Source organism: Sparus aurata, chromosome 10, assembly GCF_900880675.1.
Source record: "Sparus aurata chromosome 10, fSpaAur1.1, whole genome shotgun sequence".
Classification (NCBI taxonomy): Eukaryota; Metazoa; Chordata; class Actinopteri; order Spariformes; family Sparidae; genus Sparus; species Sparus aurata.
The window spans coordinates 15,907,285-15,933,325 of NC_044196.1; the positions used below are offsets into that span (position 1 = coordinate 15,907,285).

A 26,041-nucleotide genomic window follows, 5' to 3' on the forward strand; every position below is an offset into this window, starting at 1 on the left:
CTCAGTAGTCACTTGTTGACTGTACATGACTCTGTGTGTTTACTATGTCAGTGATGCACATGACAAGCTGCAGGTCCTCCTCTGCTTTCACAAGTGACACACTAAAAATAGTACACTACTGTTTGCACTTCCCTCATTCTAAAAAGCCAGTTCATGAGTCAAATGTCTGACTAAAGACGGCTAACAATGTCAATCAGTGTCTATTCAAAAAGTAGCTAATAATTGTCTCATTTTAAACAGATATTGAGGTACAAGAAGAATTTGATCTCACACGGACCAATGTCGCTTTTACGCTTTAAAATGTGTGACAGACCATGTTGTATTTTGCATCAGCATGTACTACTGTATTCAGATACAAAAGTAGTTGTGTTATTAAGTTATTTCATCAATTACATGCCTTACAATTTGAAAAATAATCCTCCATAAGCAATTTGATTTGGCAAAGACAATACATGTAGGTGTTGTTAGATCTAATAAAATGCAACCAATGAAATTTACACAGGGCTTGAAGCTAATAGCTAATGTGCCGAACTTGTCCCAGGTTGGACTTTTGAGCAATAAAAGAAAAAACAATGCTCTAAAACTAATAATGGATCAGACATAAGTGACTGTAACAACAACAATGACAATACAATTTCATTTGAATTTCAATTTGTCAATTATTATACACTGTAATACAAAAAGTCAATGTTTTGGGGGGAATAAAAAGGATGTTATGGACGATACATGGTACATCTAATTAAAATGCACCTGACTCAATGTTTATCGGACCAATGACCATGAAGCGCAATTAATGACGATGACAGAAAATAACGACTAAGAAGAGAAAAAATGGGGGGAAAGTAATGTATAAAGTATATGGAATATGTTACTGGGTATTTCCAGATTTGCCTTTGTTTAATCAATAGTTATGTAATTTTTTTTTTCTGTTTTTACATATTTATCTATTTATTTATTTGGTGGTGGTTTTGAGTAGGGGGTACTCCAAAAAACAACTTCCCTCAAACATTGACTTCATGTATTCCATTTCAGTATATCACTCATAGCGAAGTGTTTCTATCATGTTGAGTCAATGTGACTAAATTAAATTACATAGCCTGCTTTAATTAAGTTAATGCAATTATTATGCAGGAAAGTAATGCATTACATTTAGATTATGTGTGATTGAACATCTGTAAAACTTAACCCAATGGGTTTTCTTGAAAACAGAAAAAGAATTATAAAAAGATAACCAAATCTGATGATCCCAGTTAGAACAAACCCGACACATTTTCCCATCGGTTTCAGAGAAATTATCTTTTGAGACTCCATGGCGTGTCAATTCTGTAAAGGTGGAAACTTCTTACAGTGTATTATGCATAGTGCCAGTACCCTGCTATTATTAAACCTGCACCCTACATGCTCACAATGCCATTGTGTCCTGGTCAAAGTCACTTGTTACACCCACGCTGGTTGAGGAGTCACTGAGGTAAGTTTCTACGCAGTCGCTTGCTCCTAAATGAGATATTAACCGTTCGCTTCACTTAGTAGAACAGACTGTGAGGTGCTGCTGTCTCCAAGCAGGCAAACTGAGCGTGTTTTGACTATTTTTAGTTACAAAGCTGCATATTTCTTGACATTTGTGAAATATCAGGATTGTGCAACAGAGTAACTCTTTCCTAAAGAGAGTGACTGATGTTTTTGAACTTGTGATCGCCATCATAACACACTGTTTACACATAATTTTGTAGGTGAGGTTCAGAAAGGTTAAAGACGCCTCAGGAGTCATGAGGGCAATCAATGTCTGATAAGGGAAATTCCTAGGATTGCAGCATTGACATTTCCTCCCTACTGTCCCTGTTCTTTCCTTATCTTGCCTCTCCCTGTTTGTCCTTCCTTTCTTACCATGACGCTGTCACAGGAAATGCCTGCCACCTGCAGCGTGACAAGCGAGCAGGCCAGGTGACACGGCAGCCAGTTATGGAAAGAGACTCAAAAAAAGGAGGGATGACAAGAGGTGGAGTTGGACAAAGAAGAGGAAGTGAACCACCAGGAACTCGCCGCCAATACCAAAAACTCGGCGCGGATGTAAATTTAAAGCACATGCCGGACTCCAAAGCCTGTCACCTTCATCCCAATCCCCCATCATCTCTCCCCAAAGACCTAGACCTTGTCCCTTACACCCTTCACTCTCATTCAGACACCCTCTTCACTCACCTACATAGACTTAAAGAGGAAAAACTACTCCTGGACTGCACATTTCCCCTTAAAGGTGAGTCTTTCCAGGCTCACAGACTTGTGCTGGCAGCTGCCAGTCAAACCCCTGATGCGTTTTTTGGCTCAAAACAAATACCTGGAACACTTGGAATGGACGAAGTGAGCCATCATTTGACCCCAGTTGGGTTGAGGGTTGTTCTGGACTTTGCATACTCCGGAGACGTATTCGCGGACTTGAGCAAAGACGGGGCGATGGAGGAGGTGCTGGACGCGTGCAGGTGTCTGAGGATGGACAGGCTGAGGGAAAGGTGCACGTCAATGGCCGCAACACCTGCAGCCACAGAGAGGGAGAGGAGCCTGGCCATCATCAAGGACATGTGGGAGAGAGGGGTTGGTTGTGACGTCACGATACAAGCGGAGAGCGGAGAGACACACTCAGGTAAAAGAAGTTCCCTTAACCGCCGTTGGTTGTCTGTCCAAACGTCTATAATGACGTGATGTAAGAGTCGGTCCACATTTCCCAGAATAGTTCATAATCGTGGTTCCATCAGCTGTTGATTCTGCAGGTAGGAGAAGAAAAATGGTGTCACTGATAAGCAAAAGCGTGGGAGGATAAATTGTGAGTTGCTCGTAGGATGTTTTGCATGCCTTGACGCAGGCTGACCCGACATGCGCAAAGAAAAATAAATGTTTTTTAATGGTACGTCATAAAAGGAATGTTAAGAATTGGTCTGTAGTGGAAAGCGGTCTGCGTGTCCGCAGCACGAGATATTCTGGTGATTGAGGTGTGAATGTTTTGTTCAGAGGGCTGTGGTTGAGTGGAGTGATAAATTGTGGCTTAGCCCAGTCCGTCTGAAAGACATTAAAGACATTTCTGGAGTAGATTTGGTGAAGGGTTAGGGTTAGTCTACTCAGTCTACTCTATCTGTCCTCTCTCTCTCAGCACACCGTGTGGTGTTAGCAGCAGGTGGGGACTATTTCCGGGCCCTTCTCTGCGGAGGGTTGCGGGAGTCCACGGAGGACGTGGTGTGCCTGCGAGGTGTGCCTTCCCGGGTCATTGAATCCATCCTGGGCTTCATCTACACAGGACAGCTCAGACTGGGCTGGAGCCAGATTTGGGAGCTGATCGATGCACTGTGTCAGTTCCAGCTGCAGGGGGCGCTGTCGCTGTGCATTGACTTCCTGTTGGAAAAAATGGATGAAAGCAGCTGTCTAGACGTGCTGGTCCTCGCAGAGACCTATGGGCTGGCTCAGCTGGGGAAGGCTGCAGAGGAATACATCCTGGCCCACTTCCAGGGCATCTCTGCAGGGGAGAAGTTCAAAGACGTCCCCTGTTCCCTCCTGGGCAAGTGGCTTGAGAAGGACTCATTATGTGTGGAAAGTGAGGTAATGTTTTCAGCAGATTGGCAGATTAACCTCCTACTTCTTAATGTAGTTCTGTAGAAGTTTACAGATTAGAAATTTACGTTTAAACATACATAATGTGCTTACAGGTGGCTTTAAAAGATTTAATTCATGGAAACTATGAGTTCATTGACACAAAAGATACATTTCTTCAACTACTTGTTCCAAAAACTACTAAATCAGTGGCTTTGTAAACTTATTTTGGAAATTAATGTCCTCTAATTCACAATTCTTTTCAATCATTCACAGTTATCAGGGAAGCAATTGATAAAAAAAAAGAAAAAGGATCCAAGTAGAATTTGTCTGCACGATAGCATCAGAAAACTCTTGTTTTGAACTTAGTCTTACCTTCCTGTGGACATATATGCCTGTGGAGCATATTTTACTTTGGCGCCATCTAATGACATGTCCAAGAATGACAGCAGCAGTAAAAAATACCTGGTTACAGCATCTGAAACTGAAGGATCTCCTTTAAATGTCATAACACTGTAAATGAGCAAAAACAAGTCTTCTAGAAACAACACTTGGAACTTACTTTTTTCTATGATTTACAGAAGAAACTAAATGAATCAGTGAACTTTCACACGATCCTCATATCATTAATAACCCCTGGGGATCAGTGTTACATCCCAATTCATGTCGATTCTTAAAACTGTTAAGCTTCATTCCTTTCCCTTCTTCATGCTCAGATAGTGGTGTTCAGGGCGGTAGTGAGCTGGGTAGACGACAACCCTAAAAAGAGACTACCACTGCTGCCAAGTCTGCTCCACCATGTCCGATTCCCGCTCTTCAGCTCCTCTGAGCTTCAGGAGGCCCTGAGCTGCAGCCTCCTCTACGGGAGCTCCAGGGCCAGAAGATCACTGGAGGTACTCCGAAGCCTCCTGGAGGGGGAGTACAGAGGGCCTGGATGCCGACCTCGCACCCCAAATCAGGTACTCAAAATAGTTACCCTGCACATTTTCTAATCAGTATTTCTTGAGATTAAGATCACCATAAATCTCTCATTCTTTGGTTTAGGTCCTGGTTCTGGTCTGCGGGGACACTGTGGATGATGAATTCATGAAAAGGGTGCCCAGCCAAACCTTGTGGTTCGCTCAGCAGTTCCACCGTGGACCAGGTCTAATAAGGAACATAGAGTGGAGGCAGTTCGCCGAGATCCCTGAACCGGCCCGGTTCAGACACTGTGTCTGTGTCCTCAACGACAATCTGTATGTTCTGGGAGGACGCAAGTACTACGGAGCACTCGATATCCTCAAGTCTGCCTTCAGGTAGATCTTCAGTTTTTTTGCGTGAGAATATGTTGTCGTTTTTAGATTTGTTTTTACTTATTTTACAATCAAAAACGGCTTATTTCCAGTGTATTAGCTTATCTGTCAGTTTTTTTTATTTTCTTTTTTTGATCAAGGTCTTTTTATTTTGCTTTTACAGTTTACAATAAACACAGGTCCGACAGGGCAGGACTAGAAGAAAAAATAAAAAAATAAAAATAAAATTCGCCCCATTTCCAGCCCATCCCCTCCTCCCTCAGACACCAGAGTTGCAGTATTAACAGCATAAAATACGGAGTTCAAGACATTGAGTTCCCATAGCCAGACATGAAGAAGACAAATAAAATAAATAAATCAGATAAATGAAATAAATTACCTAAATGACTGAGGGCAGTATCAGGGGTTTACAGTGTTAAGTTATCGGCCTCCATATCTTCAACAAACATTAGGAAAGGCTGCCAGATATTATAACATTTTCTTGTAGACCCCCTGATTGTGTATCTGATCTTCTCCAACTTGATATGGTGCATAGTTTCCCTGATCCAACATGTGTAACAGAGTGGCTGGGTCCCGACCGCATCGATCACAAGTGGGGTCTATATTAGCTTTGATCTTAGAAAGTCTGACTTTAGACCAGTGCAGACGGTGTACGACTTTGAATTGAATAACAGCATGCCTGAGACAGATGGAGGAAGAGAAAATTCCCTGTATTATTTTGTGCCAGGTGTCATCTGTAATTGTTTCATTTAAATCAGTCCTCCATTTATTTTTGAGGAGGTCTAGAGGTGTCAAGTTATGAGAATACAGTATCTCGTATATTGTGCTAATAGTTCGTTTTCTTACTATCAAAAATTGAGTCTAACAGGCTAGTTGGGGGACATGACGGAAAACATTCTAGGTTTGAAAATGCAAAATTCCGAAGCTGTAAGTATTTATAGAAGTGTGATTTGGGCATATGATATCTCTGTACCAACTGCTCAAAGGAGGCAAAATTACTGTCAATATACAGATCGGACAGCGAAACCATACCTCTTCTGGACCATCCATTAAAGACATCATCTATTAATGATGGGGCAAACATATGATTTTTTGCGATTGGTGTGGCCTGAGATAGATCTGTGAGTGAAAAGGATCTTCTAAACTGGTTCCAGATCTTGACCGAATGTAAAACAACCGGGTTAGAATTAAAGTCAGAAACGGGCTGTGTAAATGGCAGCTTAGAACATAATAAGGCTTTTTAGTTGTTTTTATTTTCTGGGAAAATAATGAATTATTTGGTTTTAAAAAAGTCATAAAATAGTGAAACATGTCATCGCAGTTTATGAGAGCATTACATTTACAAAAGGTACCATTTTCAAAAAGCTACTTTTATCTGAACAAAGATCAAAAGCTCAATGACTTTCAATATAATACTACGCAGGGCTTATTTAAAAAAAATAAAATAAATTTGAGAATGCAAATTTTAGCACATGTCAGCTTAACTCCTTACGGTTACAAATTTTTTTTTAATTCAAGTTACATTTGAATTTAATTCTTACATCAATCATAAAAAAGAAGTAAATGTACCTTTTTACAACAAGATATGTATGCTAATATGTCAAAGGGCTAACAACATGCCAATAGGCTAACATGCTACAGGATAACAGGCCTACAAGTGGTCCAACAAGTTACACATATTAACAACAGGCTAACATTCTAACAGGCCTAAATGTGAACATACTAACATACTAACAACTGCAATTATGAGTCAGGAATTTACTGTAAAATTACAATAGTGTACAAACTACTTTAAGTTCTTAGAAGTAGAAATTCACGGCTCTGGGATTTTTATTTAATGATATTTTCCAACTCGTTCAGGCAGTTTCAGGCCTCCATATGCTGATACCGGTGCATGCACACTGCACATTTTTTACACCTAATCTCCTCTTATTCTGATAGGCCACTGGCCAATACAAATACACAATACTCTTAGAAATGTTCACAATCACTGAGTAAAATAAGAAAACTAGGATTATTCTTACTTTAATTCGATGCCATGCCAATATCATTGTGTGTCTCTGCTTGGAAGACCGGTTAAAGGAGAACGTCTTCCCAAATACAGGGAGAACTTTAAAGATACTTGTGCTATAAAAAGATTAAGACACTGCAGAATGGTTGGTGTGCTGCACCAACCATGCCTGCTGCTCGAGGGCCTCAGTCCGCAAGTTCAAAACTTTACTAAAGGTGTTGCTATTTGTCTCTTGTGAGTGTGTTCTGTTTTCCTGGCCTGGGGGCGACGTAGGGTTGACTCATGCACTCTTACAAGACTGGGTGCTGTTTCACACATGTGATGCAACACCTTCCTGCAAGGTTCATGTGTGACTTTTCCCTTTTATATCGGCTGTTTGGGTTTTGATTTTATTGATAAGACGTGACACAGCACAACCTCTCCACTGATGATTCTTGTGTCTCCCAGGTGTTTTTTGTGGCTAATTATGAGTCAGAACCATCTCTCGAAGTGTGACATCAGAGCTGTTCCTACACAAACTCTACCTCAACAAACCTTGATTACAGTATTCTTAGAATTTGTTTATTGTAACTTCAATCTATTTCTAAGTGTATCCTCCTTGGTTTTGTTAAAACGACTGATGTGCTTCATATCCGAACTTTTGAAAGACAAGTTCACAGTTTCAGAACGTGTCACTCTCATCTCCTCTCTGCAGGTTTGATCTGTCTCGGTGTAAATGGGAACGACTACCTGACATGCTGTGTCAAAGGGACTACTTTTCTGCTGTTTTACTGGACGGTAAGGTATTCGCCCTGGGTGGTAACCTTGATGACAGCCGTTACATGGATGCTGTGGAGTACTACACCCCTGAGGAGAACACCTGGAGGTAGAGTATAAGCACTATATGGTAAAAGAAATATGCATCATATATCATTTTGCTCTGATGCAGTACTTCAGCGGTCTCCTCCCATGCAGGCCGGCTCACCCTCTGGACACTGCTGTCTGCGGCCACGCTGCAGCCGTTCTGGACGGGCAGATCTTCGTCTCTGGAGGATGTGACCCCCACCAGCGCTGCCTTCCTTACATGTGGCACTACCATCCATCCCGAGGCTGTTCCACCAGAGCGCCCATGACTGTCGGAGCGGGCCGTGCGGGCCATACCATGTTAGCCTTGGGGAGGGGGTTGGTGGTGGCTGGGGGGCTGCAGCCTCTCTGGATGGGCTTTGGAGACCAGCTCCTGTGTGAGCTGTACGACGTCACTCACGACTCCTGGTCCTCCATCCCTGCCCTGCCTCGACCTCATCTGTCGCCAGGGGCAACTGTGATTGACGGGCGGTTGTACATGGTGGGAGGGTCTTCGGCAAGCACATCAAGGGATACCAAGTGGGTGCATCGCTATGACCCCATGGAGGGGTGCTGGGAAAACCTGGGGGCAATGCCGCACCCATACACAGATCTGGCAGCATGCTCCCTGCCACTTCCTGGCATTGTCGATGTGCACTGAAGTCTTTCGTTCCAGCACTGGTTGTTTTGATGTTTCTTTCCAGCAGAGAGGCAAAAGCTCACCAACAACATTCAGTGCGCAGAAAATCTGCTCCCACAAATGGACTTTTCTGCCTCTGTTATAATAGTTTCAGAATAGACGAGCTTCTCCTCCATTTTCTTGCTTATCTGGGCAAGGGGCGCCCCATCAAATATGTGATATTTGCCCTTTGTCAAGCAACTGCAGCTGTCGTCATTCGAAAGACCCGATTGAGCTTGGCCTTCAAGGGAACGCAGCTGTCCAGGCTTTCGTCACGAGGAAGTGGTTTTATCAGAAGTAACCTGGAAAAAAAAAGGCACATGAGAAGTTTGAGCAGTCTCAAGCTTGAGTCAATACAGAGCTCGAATAGCTCAAAACAGGGACAGTTCAACCACTCAGTTGTTGTTGTCCTTTGAATATAGAAATGCGACAGGAAACAGGAAACTAGTGGTGGGTGTAATCTAACCAACTACTGCCAAGATTGAGATCTCAACATTCACCCATATTTGCCCTGTTATCTCTAAATGTTTTACTGTCCGTCCAGGGGTAATTTCTGCCAGCTGGATGCAGCAGGACACAGTCATAAACACAGCTTTTTATCAGCAGCGGTTCAATCATCATTCATTCACATCTTGCAGTTATGAAGCAACATTGGCGTACCATTGGAGTTGTCGTTCAATATATGTTTTGATTTACTGTTTTCAGTGTCTACCAAGTCCTGAGGCTAACAGCTTAAACAGCTGCCTTTTGGGCAGCGAAACATGAAACAAGAAAACCCACGATCAAGCAAGCAAAGCTAAAATTCTAAAAAAAAGCTAAAAAATAAAATATTACTCCCAAGATTCATCACAAGCAGCCTCTTTTTCATCATCACGTTGCTTTCAAACTGTCATTATTTTTAAGAATGTTAAAAAGAGAAGAAAATAGTCATGTTCCTTAAGAATAACACAGAGGTTATGGTATAAATAAGTACTATTCTAAGATAAGAGATAACCACTTGGGTGGGGAACAATGTGTTTAACGAGAAACCTTTGCTGCATATACGTAGCTCCCCACCTTTTTCTCCCTTACTATCTTGACATATGGCTATATAGAATACCTCAGACAGCCCTTAAGGGGAATTCCACATATGAAGGTCAATATACACTTCACTAGAAACACTAACCAGTCTGTGAAAACATTTTTGTAAGGTCTTTCAGGGGGGTATGAAAGACCGTCATTGATCCCGTCATGATGTCTTTGATATACCTGCCAAGGCTTCAAACTTTAAAGTTATAACAGAATGCCCGCCATACAAACTAGAGACATAGAGTTTGAAAACTGAGGGTTGGAAGAAGAACCCCAATTAAGAAAAAGAATGAGTTTTCAGTGATACTATCAGCTAAATAAATAAATAAAACCTGAGGGGACCAACATCAAATGAAATTGGATGAATTTTCATGAATTTGCAAGAAATTCCAAATTTGTGAAACATTTCATTTTTGTTCCCCCAACACGTCAGTAAGACAATAAATGAGGTCAAATAACCCACAAACATTGAATCCTCTGCTTTGCAGAACAGTGTGTCCTATTTATCTGAAATCTTAAAGCTTCCTGTCATCAGTGATTTGTCAGAACTGTGTGTGTGTGTGTGTGTGTGTGTGTGTGTGTGTGTGTGTGTGGGTGGGTGTGTGTGTGTGTGGGGGTGTGTGTGTGCGTGTGTGTGTGTGTGTTCTATCTTGCTGCTGCTCTCTGACTTTTTGTATTCCTGCATTAATTATTCTCTTTGAAATCGATGTCCGCAAAAGGACAACACTCTAAAGTCAGCTATTCAAACATTAGCTAATATATTTTTCCTCTCATTTAGTGGTCATGTTAAAGATAAATATGCAACGCCCAGTTGCACTTTCAAAGTAAAGGCAGCAAAACTACTTGGTTGAGTTTAGGAGAAGATCTTGGTTTGGTCTAAAGGATACTAAAGGCTTCTGTTTTAGCTCCTGTCTCTGAACCGCTGACTACCCAGTTAGCTCTGATTGGTCAGCTCACACATGTCTGAGCCAGCACCCTTTGATGTGTCCCAGGTCGGCTCCGTCGTGTTTTTCGACTTCCAGCTAGATTCACTTCTACTATGAGTACAGGCATACATGATGCAAATGTGTGACATAGTGACGTAGTGTGATGTCACAAAGGTGGCTCCATTATGAAAGTTTCAGTCAAGAGTGAACATTCAAGATTTGAAAATATCCCAGTATGTGAAGGTTTATAACAACTATTAAAAGAGTCTTATCAAACATACAGTATGTGGTAGAAGGCCTCTGGGTTACTATCAGTTGTAACCAATAAAGCCAAGACTGATGGGGAAATCTTTGCTCTGAGAAGCATTTTGTCATCATCCTGTAATACGTCTCTGTCCTGAGGATGTTCTCATTTGAGGTGACCTGACATCAATTTGATATGACTCACGTTTCCTGTTAAAAAAAAAAGTTTGCTTTTTTGTTTTCTCACAGTGATACTCACAGGAAATCTAGCTCTGCAGAGGAGATCAACCACATGAAATGTTGTAACTCGGCGGTTTGACTCAGGTGTTAAGAAACAGTGGATGAAATAGAGTGAAGGGAAGGACACTTTGATGAAATGTGTTCTCGCAATGTTCTGTAATTGACCTTCGAATAGGATAGTACTTCATGTACTTGTCCGGACCTCTTGTGGAAAAAAAAAACCGCACTTTTATTTTATAAAAAAGCTTTATTAAATCCAACAAATGACAGCTGACAATACACAATATGATGACATTGAAATTATAATAATTTACATAACTTAGATTATGTTGACATGTTGTTGTTATGCATACTTCCCCGACGCACAATATCTTAGGCTTTTGACGTATCATTTTATTTATAAATATACAAATGAATCATGAAATTTTTTTTTACATTTCTTGACCGAAAACGATTTAATTAGAAAAAGACAAGTTTTTGCCGTGTCTTTAAAGTCTTCCTAGCTAGCAGTTCTGTGAAGCTTTACTTGAATTAAATGCTAATGCTAGCATGGCAACATTCTCAAAATGATGACGATGCTAGAATGCCTATGTTCAGCGGGTATTCTGCTTACGATGTTCACCATCTTAGCTTAGCCTGTTAACATGTATATTCCTGTCATGTATTACGTATGCACCAGATTTCATGGTAATCAATTCATCTCACAAGCTTATGGTGATATAACCCCATGAATGTCTGTACAAAAGTTGTGCCAATTCATTAAATAGACGATATTTAATTGGATTAGTGCAACCTTGACCCTCTGGTGGCAATCTCATCAGGATTCATCCTCTGGGGACCAAGATTTAAAACATTTCGCGACAATCCAACCAATAGTTGTTGACATATTTCCAGATTTCAGGACCCAACCCACCAACTGTCAGACCAACATGCCATGTTGCAAGCATTGCTTAAATCTGCAGCCATTTCCCTTTTTGATAAACAAAATTAAAGGATAAGCTCACCAAAAAATGTAAATCCACACATTACCCATTCGCCCCCATGCTGAAGGAACGTCAGGTGAAGTTTCACAGCCCACAGAATGTTTCCTGAGTTTCACAGAGAAACAGCATGGTCCTAAACAACTGAAGTACATGGAGACCTGTTTTAAAATGTACACAAACAACCGAAGAAGACATGAAACGGCTCCAGAGAGCTCGCCCGGAGATCCCAAATTCATTTTAAAGAAGACTTTATTTACACCCTTGGTGCACGAGCGAGCTTGTGCACCCACTTCAGCAAGAAGAGGAAGTAAAAGAAGTGAAAGCTCAAACATACAAAATTCCCCCTTAGTTGATTCATACAGAAAAGTAGTCCAAGGAAACTGGCGTTGGTTTGGAGTGTTTAGCTAAAGCACTACTCTAACTGCTCAACGCTGGCCAGAGTCTTGAGTTCAGGCTCGTTGACCTCTTTGCCCGCCACACTGCTGCTCCTCTCCTTGTTCTTGCTTTTGAAAGGCTTCCCGAGCTTGGTCGACAGTGTGTGCAGGACAGAGCTCTCATCCGGCGAAGAGCTGCTGCGACCGCTGCGGGTGAAGGTAGACGTGGACCGGCTCTCGGAGTTGGTGGCCTCGAAGAGCTTGCCCATGAAGCTGATGCCGGCCTGACGGATGTGGGAGCTGCCGGCGAACACGTAGAGGATGGGGTTGACGGCGCTGCTGAAGTAAGCGAAGGCCGTGACGTTTGGACGGGCTGTCTTGGCGGCCGTGATCACAGATTTGCTATCCTGCAGCAGACCGACCACCTGGAGGGAGAAGACAGGGAGAATGATGATAGGGGAAGGAAGGAAACAGCAAATAAAGGTCCCCTCACAATGAAAGCTTTGAGCAAAAGGAAGGAATCTGTGATGTGCAATACCACTTATTTCCTGAGTAATGTTGTGTGTAACCTCATTATATCCTGTTGGTGATTAAATCTCAGATTCTTAAAGAGATTTGTGGTGTTGCCTTCATACCTCAGAGTCATCCTACACGCATCAGATGGATGCAATGCTGTTGCTGCTCTGAGAACTGAAAAAGCTCCACACATGGGCCATCGTCAATATCAACTCCCTGTCAGTGTGTTTTGCGCAGGGGTGATGTCAATGTAAAAAAAAAACTTCTCCTTCCTACTTCCCCTTCCACTAACTGTACCAGTAGGCAGAAGGAGAAGTAGTTCCAGTTAATCAGACATTAGTTGAACTAGATCCGGGAGATATTGCACTTTTTTTTTATTGTGTTCATTCTTGATGATAGAGCACACATTAACCCTAAATTACTGACTTTAAATACTGGTCTTTTGATGTGAAAATTAATCCTATAGCAGAAACGTTTGAGACTGGAAGTATCGATATTTCCAGATTGATCCGCACAACATTAGTTACATTAAAACAAGCACAGGACTCTCACCCAGCAGACCACGGATCGTGTCTGGAGGGAAAAACTACAGTCGCCATTTAGTTATTTTAACTTGGAAATGTATTTTAGTGACGTCAAGCGGTTTTGGTAACTCAATCGCCAGGATAAAGTACGATTTTGCAATAAAAAAAAAGAAAGGCGTGTTTTGGTGTTTTCTTTAACTTTGCGTCATTTTTCTATGTGCTGGTATGAGTAATATTTCACATTATTCAGTACGCCAATTCACCCAACATTAAATATTAAATCTTGCATAGTGGAATCCTTGCTGTGGAAACACATTGTATTCAGCTTTTCTTAAATATTGTACAACAAAAAAGGCCCTCGTCTGTGCGATCGTCTTTATTTTGCAGCTGATGTCTTGCAGGTTTAAAGACAGTGACGTGTCTTTGAATGTATTTCCCATAAGTCCTCTGGGTCAAAATGCGTACAAAGCTGTTAATCCTGAAAGAAATGCATGTATAATGGTGATTTCAGTGTTTTAACATCCTGTTTTGGGAGCATTTTACACCAAATAAAACGCTATGTATCCGTCTGAATACAATATTTAGCATTCTAATAGATTCAATAGTAGATTCCCTGATCTGTCAGAATAAAGTGAAATCAAAAGCCACCTCTATGACATTGACGATGTGATAGGGCAGCCAGAATATCGCAAAGGCGCAGATGATCATCAGGATGAGGCGGCTGCCTTGGCCCCGGCGCTGGAACTTGGCAGTTTGCAGGCGGCAGATGACGGAGGAGTAACACGTGTTGATGAGGGAGAAAGGCACCAGGCAGCCCATGGTGGTCTCGAACAGGTACTGGAAGACCTTGTGACCCACGCTGCCGAAGTGGTACGGGACACAAAAGCGCAGAGTGATGTTGTTTGGCAGCGCCTTTTTCAGATTACTAAAAAAAGAAGGAGGAGAAAAAGACAAATGAAGGGTTAAAGTGGCTCCAAATGTACTGACCAAGGATCGCGTTGAGTCAACTATACATGAGGTGTATGACGGTAACTGGAGCGAAGTCAAGCAAATTAAAGATCCAGTTTATATACTGATACTGATTCTTAAGAAAAAGCCGTATCAGTATTGTTTATATGGAGAGCCTTGTCAAATACTGATGCTTTGGGGTGATAACAAACCAGACCTACCACCACCAAGGTGTTAGGATTTGGCCAGTTGGGATTGAGTTTGAGTTGGGACTTTAACTTTTGTCCTCTTTAAGTAAAAATAGTTTGGGCAACCCTGTTCTTCTTGATTTTCTCTCTTGCTGGTGCCTTGTTGAGTAAAGGGAAAGGTCGATCAATATATGGACTGTATCTTTAATTTGCTCGACTTCACAGGAGTTACCATCATGGGAAACGTGCCACGCAGCAGCCATTAGAAAGTCAAAGGAACAAGGGAAATGTAGTCTCACCTGCGGTAGAAAGGCATCGGCAGTGACAGGATGAAGGCTAACATCCAGATCCCCAGCAGGAGGACCAACAGGGAACGCTTGGTTCGCATTCTCTGGGACAGAAAAGGCCTCGTCACCGCCAACCAGCGGTCCATGCTCATCAGGCAGATGAGGTAAATGGACACGTACATGTTCACGTTCGACAGGTAATGCACCAGCTTGCACGCCGCCGAGCCAAACTCCCAGCCCCGGCCTCCGGCCAGGTAGCGCAGGAAAAACGGGGCGCTGAGCAGCACGAAAGCATCTGCCGCGGAGAGATTCAGCACCAACAAGCAGGTCACTGAGCGCTTCTTCACCCGGCACAGTACCGACCAGACCACAAACAGGTTCCCGGGGAAGCCCAGCAAGAACGCCAGGCTCAGGATGGCGATGCCGGCCTGGGCTGAGGCAGAGATGGGCATAGAGGAGGAGGCAGGGTGCTGGGAGGAGGTGGCGGCGGCGGTGACGTTGGATGCCATCAGAAAATCTTCTGAAGAAGGCGAGCTCGGTTTTGACAAACTGTGAAACTGACACAACCTTTCAAACAAACAGGCAGGAAACAGGATATGTTGTATTAACGCTTGTGAGATGTGATTGTGTCTCAAAGGTGTGAAACATTGCACAAGGCATTTGTTGTTTTTCTTATTAGCCCTTTTTGCGGACCGTGGTAGACGAAGTACATCAGATGTCAAGAGCTGTCTCTTTGGAGATGACTAGCTGATACAGTCACTGATCTCTTCATATGTTACGTGAGGGAGGCCTTTGAAAGGTTTATTGCGTAATATTTTTGTGCAGGCAAAAAAATGGAAATTACATAACACTAATTATGCACTGACATCTTTACATTGAACACAAAAGACTGATTGCTTAATTTCCTGCATTTTGTGTATGGTCTGTTTTGACCTAAAATGTCAGAACACTTCAAATGTTGAGCTTTTTGGAGTTTTTACATTCTAAAGATCAGAGGTGATGAGACATTGGTGACACTGAATAAATGAAATAGGGGTGTGACAGAAAAGATGTTAAAAAAGCCACATATAACTCACCAATATTCATTAAATGTTCATGAGCTGTTTTTCAACATCAGATCTGATAACCTTTTTTTAACTTTTATTTAAAGAAATCCTGAAAAACAGCTCCTGAGATTTGAGATCCTCCTTCTTCTTGAAGAAGAAAGTTAAAACAGTCAAACTCTATGACCTCCAGGAGGAAATTCAATGTGAAAATTGAGATATTTTTGTTATTAGAGTGTGTAGAATAAAAGCCAAACACTGACCTTCAACTGCCGATCTCTCTTTGAAAGCCGCAGAGGTAAATCAGAGCACCAATATCCAGCTATTTTTACACCTTCCTTGATCTACTCCTAACTCCCCGGCTTCTCTCTGTGCTTTGACTGAGCGTGGAGAGAAAAAAAACCCAAATATATATGTATATTGTGAAATAGAGGTCATGTGAGGGGAAATCCAGGACCACAGGAAACCAGCCTGTGCGCAGTGGGTTGCGATGTCGCCGTTGTTCTTCCTACATGTTGTGTTCTGCTGTTGCATATTGAATTTGCATGCGATAGCGATATCCACGTCGGCTTTCTGGAAAAATGTTGGTAGAAAAATGTGGGTGGCGGCACAGTTGCTTCACACTCATGATGAATGGGAAATTTAAGGTAGTGCTGTTTCATAGCGTGAAAAATTGTGAGAATATGAAAATCACAGACAGCAACAGCACAGCAGAGATTTAGTACCTCGTCGTCTAATAGACTGCTTTTACCTCTTATAGTTTTTAAATGTCATTGTACTTATTCTGTTTCCAGTCATAGGATTAAAGTTTTGGCTGTACTGACAATAAAGCTGAATCTCAGTCTGAAACATGTTGTGTAACTGGTGGCATCGAGCAGGCACGAACAGCACAAGAGACCGTTTGGATAGAGACGGTGAATTAGTCAGGGGGGGAAAATGCTTCGTCGAGCGTACAGTCCTGTCGACACACGAGCTTTAAGTCAGACCTCTGCCGTGTGGAGTCTGTGCTCTCTTGCGTCAGACATTTTGGCCACTTTACAGCATATTCCTCTTGCAACATCATCGAAACTTTCTCAAGTTACTGACTGTATGAGGGGCCAGATGAGTGAAAATTGTGACGTGTCACATTTTCAGGAAAAAGGTGTTTTACATCATTTTGTATTTTCCTGTAATTGGTATTCTGACAGCGTATGCTCACAGGGAAATATTAAAACATTTGTCTTTGGATGATTCCCTTTACGCTGCACCATTTATTGTCTTGCTATGAAACGTAGTAAATTTAATACTGTACTAAGGTACAATTTAGAGGTACTTGTGCTTTCATTTCACGGTGCTAGCTCTGCAGAGCGCTTTAGCGTCTTTCAGCTCATTGTTTTTGGTTTCACAGCCTCCAACTTCACTGCTCTCATTCTGTCCCACCTGTCACCACAGCTGCAGAGCCCACTGATGATAACAAACGTTGGGAACGTTTCTCAAAAATGTTGGCAGCTATGGAGTGCATCTGTCTGTTTGTTTTGGGCTGATTTTTCAAAATCTGACTGACTCCTGATTGTGGAGTGGAAGCAGCTTGGGGGCATTTTCCACCCAGCCAATCGGGGTGTGACGACGCCCTTTTTGTGAAGGCCTTAAAGAGGTGTGGAATGGCTCCCTCATTCCCTGACTCAATGAGAACCTTGTTTCCCCTTAGATTGGCAGCCAGAAACTCTGTTCTGTTTAGGCCCTACAGTGTTTTCTTGGCCGCCCCACTTCATACTAATGAGGGGGCCGTGTTGAGACCCTTGAAACCCGAACGCCTATACACCTTCAGTTCGACATTTTATTCCTCTGGGGCTTGTAGGAACACATTTGTTTATCATTCCCACAAGAGGCATTTGTTTATTAGTTTATTGTACAAGTAGCAGAGAATTGGCATTCCCCCTATATTTACATGTCATTGTTTCTATTTGTTTGTAGGTTGGGCTCGCCTGTAAGCATTTACTGAAAAATAAAAAGGTGCATTCTTTATAACATATCATCTTTCAGTTTTATTCACTAATTTCTCTTTTTTTGTTGGCCCGAAGGTTGTACTTTCAACTTCTTTTTTTCATATACATATACACTCTCACATTTGGGTATGATGGCACTTAATTTGGGCTTGTTAACATAGACCTCATGCAGTATTTGTTTGTTTACCGACCTTAACAACCGTAGAATGTGACGATATAGTTGGTGAAGTTTTCTGTGTTTTTTTTTTTTTTACAGCGTGTTCTACTGCCCTCTGGTGGCCGAAAATCAATTCATGCAGCTTTAAAGACAGTAAAACAGTGGAGGAAAAAAAGCTTGCAAAGCAAACGAAGAAAAGGGAAGTTCAAGTGCCACCATCAAGCTCTCGATTTGTGCGCCATAACTTGTCACAAACTAAAGAAAATTGACATTGTTTGAGTTCACTTTGACATTTCTGTGCTTCCATATAGCAATTTGACAAAATAAACAATGCATCAACAGAAATATACAAATGAATCTTATTTAAAAAAATAAAATAAAAATTTAAAGTAACAGTAAACATGCACATTAAGCGTGAGGCACCATCTCTCTTTGAGGGTTGCATCTTGAATCAAACAGAGTTAAACATCGGTTGGTGAGGAGAGGGAGCATCCTGGATTATAACTTCACAGTTTCTCCTGCCTCAGAGCTCATATATCATCAGATATACGGTTCTGATGTGTGCTATGGTTTCAGCACCATCTTGAAATCACCAATGTCATTTTGGGATGCGTTAGGTAGCAAGCTTATCCAGGATCGGTATGTCCAGTTGCATTCCTTTTCCGAGTCTCTAACAGTCTCATGTGGAAGAAAGATTCACGCAGCAGCTGAATCTGAAGTACTGCTGAAGCTTTGTCTTTCACCAGCGGCACACTGGTCCAAATTTTAAATGTTTTAGTTACTGGACGGAGATTTGAAAGCCTGGGTGGTTTAAATTTCCCCCTCCAGAGGATCAACACCACCACCCAGTGTCCGCCACTGAGCTCGAGTCGCCAACGGAGCCCAGGACGCTATCCCTTTAGCATGACGGCCTCCGCCTCCTTTTCCTTGTCGCGGCTGTTCTGGCTGTTCTGTCGGCTCTTCCTGCTAGCCGAGTCCAGCCCTGTGCCCTCGAACAAGCGGGCCATGAACGCCAGCCCCTCTCGTCGGATGTAGGACTTCCCTGCGAAGAAGTAGAGCACTGGGTTGGCACAGCTGCTCATGAAGGCTACGGATGAGGTGACTGCACGGCTCTTGTGCCATATTATGTTCAACCTGGGGAATCAAGTAAAGAAATTTTGTTAGATACGTCTGACAGAAAACAAGTTGGCTTGTTTTATTTTTTATAAATATATATATATGTGTGTGTGTGTGTGTGTGTGTGTTCTCACTTACGTGTCTTTTACTGGACCTGGTGGACACAAATCCCATGTAACCTGATAACAAGACCAACAAGTTCAGTTAAAATCCAAAATTCAATAACCAGCATCTTTTTCTTCCCACCTTATTATCTGATTAATACATTGGACCACAGCCAAAATACTTGGACGTATGTGTTACTCACTTGCACCATGTTGATGATGTGGTAAGGCAGCCAAAAGAGGCAGAAGGTCAACACGATGGCCAGGATGAGCTTCTCACTGCGAATGCGACGGCCGAACCTGGTCTTTTGGATCCGCCGCAGGATGCGAATGTAGCTGAAGACGATGATTCCGTAAGGAATTAAAAAACCCAGCACGAGCTCCAGCGTGTACATAATGACAGCCTGTGCAGGAAAGAGATAATACGTTTAATTTTTGTTACATTTTGTTTTAAAAGGCGGATGTTATCTCATTGACGTCACCTATCGGTTACTGATGATGACCAATTTGTCAAGCTTGGAGAGTCAGAGCTGAGGCCGATTGAAGACTGGTTGGTGGTTGACAGCTAGCTCGACTGCACCTACACTGTTAATTATGCATTGCTATAGCCTGTAATTTCAACGTGTGAGTATGTAAAAACACAGCCTGTACAGTTATCATATGTGGGTAAATAAAAAATGTTTAAAAAGTGCTTTTTGTACCGCCTGTTTAGCATTTTAACATGGGGTTTTAACATGGGGTCTTATGGGGATTGACTCACTTTCGGAGCCCGGTTCTGCTCAGAGGTTTCTGCCTGTTGAAAAGCAGTTTGGTTTTTGTTTTTTCTGGCCACTGTCACCAAATGCTCGCTCATGGGGGGAAATGTTGGGTTTTTTAAAGAAACTAATCAAGAGACCATGAGATGACTTTTGGGTTTGGTTAACTCACATCATGGCTTTCTTCATCGTGAACTGGATCACATGCAAAATGATCAGTATTCCCCCTCTTCTTCACTTTCCTGAAGACCATTGCGGGAACAGAGGCAATCATCACCAGCACCCACACCACCGCCAGCACCCGCAATACAGTCTTCCGTCCGGCGATGCGACCGAGTCTCTGCGGCCACAGCACCGCCACCAGCCTGTAGACGCTCATGATCATGATGATCCAGATGGAGGCGTACATGTTGAGCAGGCACAGGTAGAAGAGGACCTTACACATCACATTCCCAAATACCCAGTGCTTCATAACAAGGTAGACGATGAAGAACGGCGTGAGAGCCATCAGAGAGCCGTCGGCGATGGCTAGGTTGAGGATGAGGAGGGTGGTGACGGTCTGCTTTCGGGCACGTGCCAGGATGCTCCAGATGATGAAGAGGTTTCCGGGGAAGCCCAACAGAAAGACGAGGCTCAGGATGAGGGCACCCATTGTGGTGGCAGTCGGATTATCTACAGTGGTCTCATTCGACGGCGTGAAGGATATGTTAGAGAAGGCCATCTTTGTCATCTGCCAACAAGATAAAAGGTTGGAGTCAGTGCATTTAATTGTACCTATTTGAAAGAGCCAATCAGCAAGACAGCTGATCCACAAATACGTGGTTTGGTGACCCAACTGTCTTACAGATTAGACCTTTTTTTAAGAGACATAACACACAAAAACAGAAGTTCTTTTACAGAATTTCTAACAAAGCAAACCTCAAAAGTGACCTCTTGAAAATTATTATCAACAACAATGTGGACACATTTCTCTTCTGAAACCAAACAACTTTCTGAGTAATAAATCGTGTCACCTCTGACTCCTACTCCATGTTTTTTCTGGCACATGCAGGCCTCAGTCTGACAATACAAGTGTTTTGCTCTGCAGGAAAGCGTGGGAGTGTGGCGCAAGTGTAACAGGTTTTAACGGGGACTCTTAATTCCTGAACAACGAGACCAGACACGATCGGGGAGCAACAGTCAGTGTGTCGATGTCAAGATCTAAGCCACGATTCTGAGTCTGAGCATCATGTTCGCTTTGTTTCTGAGTATATTTGTGGTACCAATTGAGCACAAGAGCAACTTAAAGTGCTCGACATGAGACAAAAGTAATGTGTCAGTATAGTTAGAATAAAATCAAGAGGAGAAAGTTTAATCAATTAGGGCAAGGACAACAGGAAATGAGTTAAAATGCACCCAAAATAAGGCACAAGAAATATACACATTCAGGCCAAAAGTATGTAGAAACCACCCTTTTACCCTTTACTTTGGTATTTTCCAACTTTTATTGCACAGGGAGATATTGTTATTTTTACTCCACAACAGTCATAGTTAATGATTTTTTTTCAGACTGGCATTTTTAATACAAAACATAATCTTAGCACTTTAGTTACAGCAGGGTAATAACATGGTAGATTATAAAGTGGTCATTATGTAATACCATGTAATAACCGAAGTAATAACAAGTTGATAGCGCAACAATTGGTGTATCTGGGTGATATTAGACTAAAATATTCCCATAATCAATAGCTTATAGTGTGGAAACATATTTAAAGTAGGCAGCTGTGGCTCAGGGGTAGAGCCAGTGTCTTATTATCAGAAGGCCGCTGGTTCAATTTCCCTGGTCTGCATGTCAAGATGTCCTTGGCAAGATGCTGGACCCCAACCTTCTCCTGCTGTGCTGCTCGGCATCTTGCATGGCAGCCAGCAGCATCAGTGTATTAATGTATTTATGAATTACTGGATAAAAGCGTCTGCTACATGCCCTAAAATGTCAATGTAAAACTATTTAGCAATAGCATGGTAACAATTTGGTAACAAAATGGTAAGCTAATAATGAAATTGTATCAGTTCAATAATTTGTGCAACCCATAATCACTTTATAAATATGATGCGCAGCAATTCTGTTTTAAACTGTGCTTTTAGTTTTGATATCTTCAGACTTGTACATGGATGAAAATGAATGCCTGCAGACAGGATCCAAAAATCCTGTGTGAGTCCTTGCAGCGAGAAGTTGTCCCTCAGCAATCGAAGGTAGATAAGAGTTTCTGAATTTAGATCTGTAAGTGGCTGATGGTGCCGCGCCAGGAGGTCGGTTCCATCCGTGCATAGTAACGACTGTGAAAGCAGCATCGCCATGTTTGGCAAGTTTCAAAATCGGCCCGCAGATCTTCCTGAATCCTTCACACTGTTTCTAGCAGCACAGAGATTCTAGCAATGCTGTAAAATCTACATATGCTCTGAATATATTTCATTAAATAACTGGAAGTCAATACAAAACTTAAGAAGATAATTATGTGCTTGGTTCAGACGTTTGCATTAGCTCTCATCCACTCATCACCCACATTATGCAGGTATATTCTCTTGTATGCATCCTGTAGGCTTCTGCGGGCAACATATTTACTTTAGTGATTTCATATTACTGGAAAATGTTTTAAAAGGTGACATGTCATCACTTGTTCGACATATCTTGACGGTTAGCTGCAGAGCACACCCTTTCGCTGCAGACGTACCAAACTATGCAGTGCCGCTACTCACAAATGCTCACAGTCACATATGCTAATCAAGCCTTTTCGATACTTCCAAGCCACCCGCGATGTAATTATGTATTATTATAGTATAAATCAGTGTGTAATGGGCTGAAGCGGTTAGCAAGGTCACGCCAGGTGATATTACAGGTACAAACACTGAGATATTACAGTACATGCTGTTGCATGCTGTTGTGAACTAAAGAGGATGTTCTGAGCATGTAATTTGTCCAACATGCAAGGAGAAACTGTTATTCGGCACTTTGTTTGTTGTGTTTTGGAGGTATTTTCGTTTGTTTTTCATTTATAGTACAAACCAGACTATTTCACGTTAAATTAAGTCAATTAATTTATCTAAACCACATTTAAAAATGTGCGTTACAAATACAGTTAAATACAAGTTGGTAATGAAAATAAAACAAATAAATAGGTAAGTTGGTACGTTTTTTTTAATAACAGATTAAAAATATAGACACTGACAATAATAAATAAGGAATGATTTGCATTTTTCTTTAAAAAGTATTCAAATTTTTTTGGTAATGATGTGCTAGGGAATATAAATTAACATTTGACAACACTTTAAAATAACCATCATTAACAAAAGGTACATTTTAAAGTAAATCAAAAGCTATTTCACTGTTACCAAACAATAACAATAATAACACGAACACTTTATAAACCATTTATTAAGAAATTGTAAAAGTTGTTAAAGTTGTAAAGATTGCTTAATAAATGGGTATAAATCATTTCATTGATTATTAACAGTGAAATAAATATGAACTAAAGTTTAATTAAGCATAAATGTACCATTTTTTTTTTAACGGCAGTTGTGATAAAATGCTACCAAACGTTTGTCTTCTGCTGCGGATGGCGCTGCAACATCTTTTGGATTTCAGTAGAAGAGAGAGAAAGCGACAGAGAAATGTGACCACATGGCATGTTGTTTACTGAAAGCCGGTCAAACCGCACTGACTGAGGCCTCAGAGCAGCAGCAGCAGCCGGTGAAACGGTGTCACATTGTGCAATGGTCCAAAGATGAGACGCGACTACAACCAGCCAGTCTGTGTCATCCCCATGTTGAGCCTTTCTTTTTCTTTCTTTTTTTCCGTTTCCGCTCCTCTTGTGGGGCAGCAGTGTTTGTTTTTCAGCCCTTTTGTTTTTTTTTTACCTTTTTTTTATTGTCATTTGTGCACACAGGGCTCCCTGTAGAACGGGTTACCACATCAGAGACTACTAAACCTGATCTACTCAAAAGGTGTGTTCGTGTGGGCTCTGTGACTCACGCACATACTTACTAAAACACACCTGTTGCGCCTACAAAAGACAAATAATTCACAAAGAAAACAGGACAGCACATAGATTCAGATCGAAGCACATATTTGGTCACACAAATTGACAAAACGCCACTGTCAAATTGACTTTTAAGGCAACAGAGCCACGTGAAAAAAGTGTACAGTCTTAAAGATGTACAGCAATAAATGGTAACTCAAGCAAATTCTAAAAAAAAAAAAAACACTTCCCCAGCTTCTCCTCCAACAGTAGCAGTATCTGTGGTCGACCTGCCGTGATCTGATGACAGCTTTTACCACAGCAACAGAAACAAACACATGAACGCCTGACAGGTAAATTTGAAACAGACTCACCAAGTCATGAACTGTAAAATCCCAGCAGAGGAAAGAAGACACCAAGAGCCTCAGAAGAAATCTGAATCTGGTGTAAATGTATCTTTTCTTTGGACCCTTTTGACGTTTTTGTTTCCCCCCACCCACTCCTTCCCGCTCTCGTCCTCTCTCCCCAGTGATTGATTTGTCATGCTTGCTGTAACATGTAGTGTAGTGAGAGGTGTGTCACTATTACCTGCCAGGCCTCTGCCCTGGCGGTCTGTCAACACTGTCACATGTCGAGCGAGGAATTCCAATGCATCGTCCCTTTTAAAGGTCCAGTTCACCCAAAACAGTCTCATGAAATATATTCCCATGTCGATCACTGCTTTGCGGATCAACAAACAACCTCAGTATATATATATAAAAAAAACCTTCTGCACTACATGGCCTAAAGTATGCAGACACCCACACATATGAGCCTGCAGCTACAACATCTGCGCCTCTGTAAAGTCAAGATTAGGGCAACTGGCTGCAGAGACTTGCTCTAATTCAGCCACAAGAGTCCCGGTGAGGTCAAGAACTGATGTTGGGCAACAAGGCGGGGCTCACAGCTGGCATTTAAGCTCATCCTAACATAGGGCTGATGTTTTATGGGGTTGAAGTCAGGGCAAAGGTGGAAGCACACTAGTCTAAAATAACATTGCATGCTGTAGCCTTAACAATCCATGTTAAAAAAGGGGAAGTGTGTCCACAAATGTATATAGTGAACATGACTTGTCTATTCTGATTTCATTCAATTCTAACTTTATTGTTTTTTAATTTGATCTAGTTGAATTTTTTTGATGTTAACTGATTTAAATTCCTCTTCCACATTTCAGAAAATGCACAAACACAAACATTTCAGTAATCACAAAGATATTTTGGTTAACACAACATATATCAACACAAAAACAACATTTTGCTAAACACAACATTTAATAAAACACAAAAGCGTTTAACAAAACACAACAACATTTTGGTAAGAACAAAAACATTTAAAAACACAACATTCTGTTCAACACAACATTTAAAAACACAACATTCTGTTCAACACAACATTTAAAAACACAACATTTAAAAACACAACATTTAACAAAACACACACATTTAAAAACACAACATTCTGGTAAACACAACATTTAAAAACACATTAAATAAAACACAAACATTTTTAAAAAACAACATTTTGGTAAATAACATTTAACGAAACACAAACATTTTGATTAAAACAAAACATTTTGGTAAACACAACATTTCAGCTCAAGATTACAGAAAAGAAGGGAAAGCACTTCCTATTTGTGACTGGACAGAAGCCATGTCCCTGGTGACTTTGTGTCTTCTGAAATGTGTTCTTGTTTTGGCCCTCAAGGCCACCATAGTAAGGTGCTACACATATAAAGTTGTCTTGCTTGGCTGTAATAGAGAAAGAGAGAGAGAGAGAGAGAGAGAGAGAGAGAGAGAGAATAAAAAAGACCACAAGTATGTGACCAAACCCAAACAAATAACAAAGACATACAGGGAAGTTTTTGCGATTTGGGTGAAATCACCCTTTAAACATTAACATTCACACACACATCTGTGTACTTTATAATCTGTGGTAAAGCTCTTTGTTGATACATTCGTTTGACTTCGTTTTTTGTTGTTATTCTGATGTTATCTTCAACCATCCATACTGGGCAAGAGGCCAGCTACAAATTGGGTGTATACCGTTGGACGGGCCTAACAGATACTGTACAGGGAGACAAGTGTTCACACCCATGGGAATCTAAGGTTGGAGCAATCCCATTGTTTGAGATTTGTTATCTGTCTTAGTTTTCGGCTGATTTTCCAAAATCCCC

At 41.6% G+C, this 26,041-nt stretch overlaps 2 protein-coding genes across 2 annotated transcripts; one reads left to right on the plus strand and one right to left on the minus strand.

Moving 5' to 3' along the window:
* Positions 1–1,419: 1,419 nt before the first annotated feature.
* Positions 1,420–12,825, plus strand: LOC115589537 (kelch-like protein 33). The gene is made up of 7 exons (XM_030430481.1): positions 1,420–1,468; positions 1,901–2,635; positions 3,140–3,582; positions 4,290–4,532; positions 4,618–4,868; positions 7,571–7,741; positions 7,831–12,825. The coding sequence occupies exons 2-7, from the start codon at positions 1,960–1,962 to the stop codon at positions 8,357–8,359; spliced, it is 2,313 nt and encodes a 770-aa protein (XP_030286341.1). The 5' UTR covers positions 1,420–1,468; positions 1,901–1,959; the 3' UTR covers positions 8,360–12,825.
* LOC115589386 (uncharacterized) lies at positions 12,170–24,359 on the minus strand. The gene is made up of 9 exons (XM_030430228.1): positions 24,204–24,359; positions 20,007–20,564; positions 19,283–19,483; positions 19,114–19,154; positions 18,751–18,993; positions 18,535–18,612; positions 14,687–15,241; positions 13,900–14,176; positions 12,170–12,636 (listed from the first exon to the last, which is right to left on the minus strand). The coding sequence occupies exons 2-9, from the start codon at positions 20,562–20,564 to the stop codon at positions 12,250–12,252; spliced, it is 2,340 nt and encodes a 779-aa protein (XP_030286088.1). The 5' UTR covers positions 24,204–24,359; the 3' UTR covers positions 12,170–12,249.
* Positions 24,360–26,041: the final 1,682 nt, after the last annotated feature.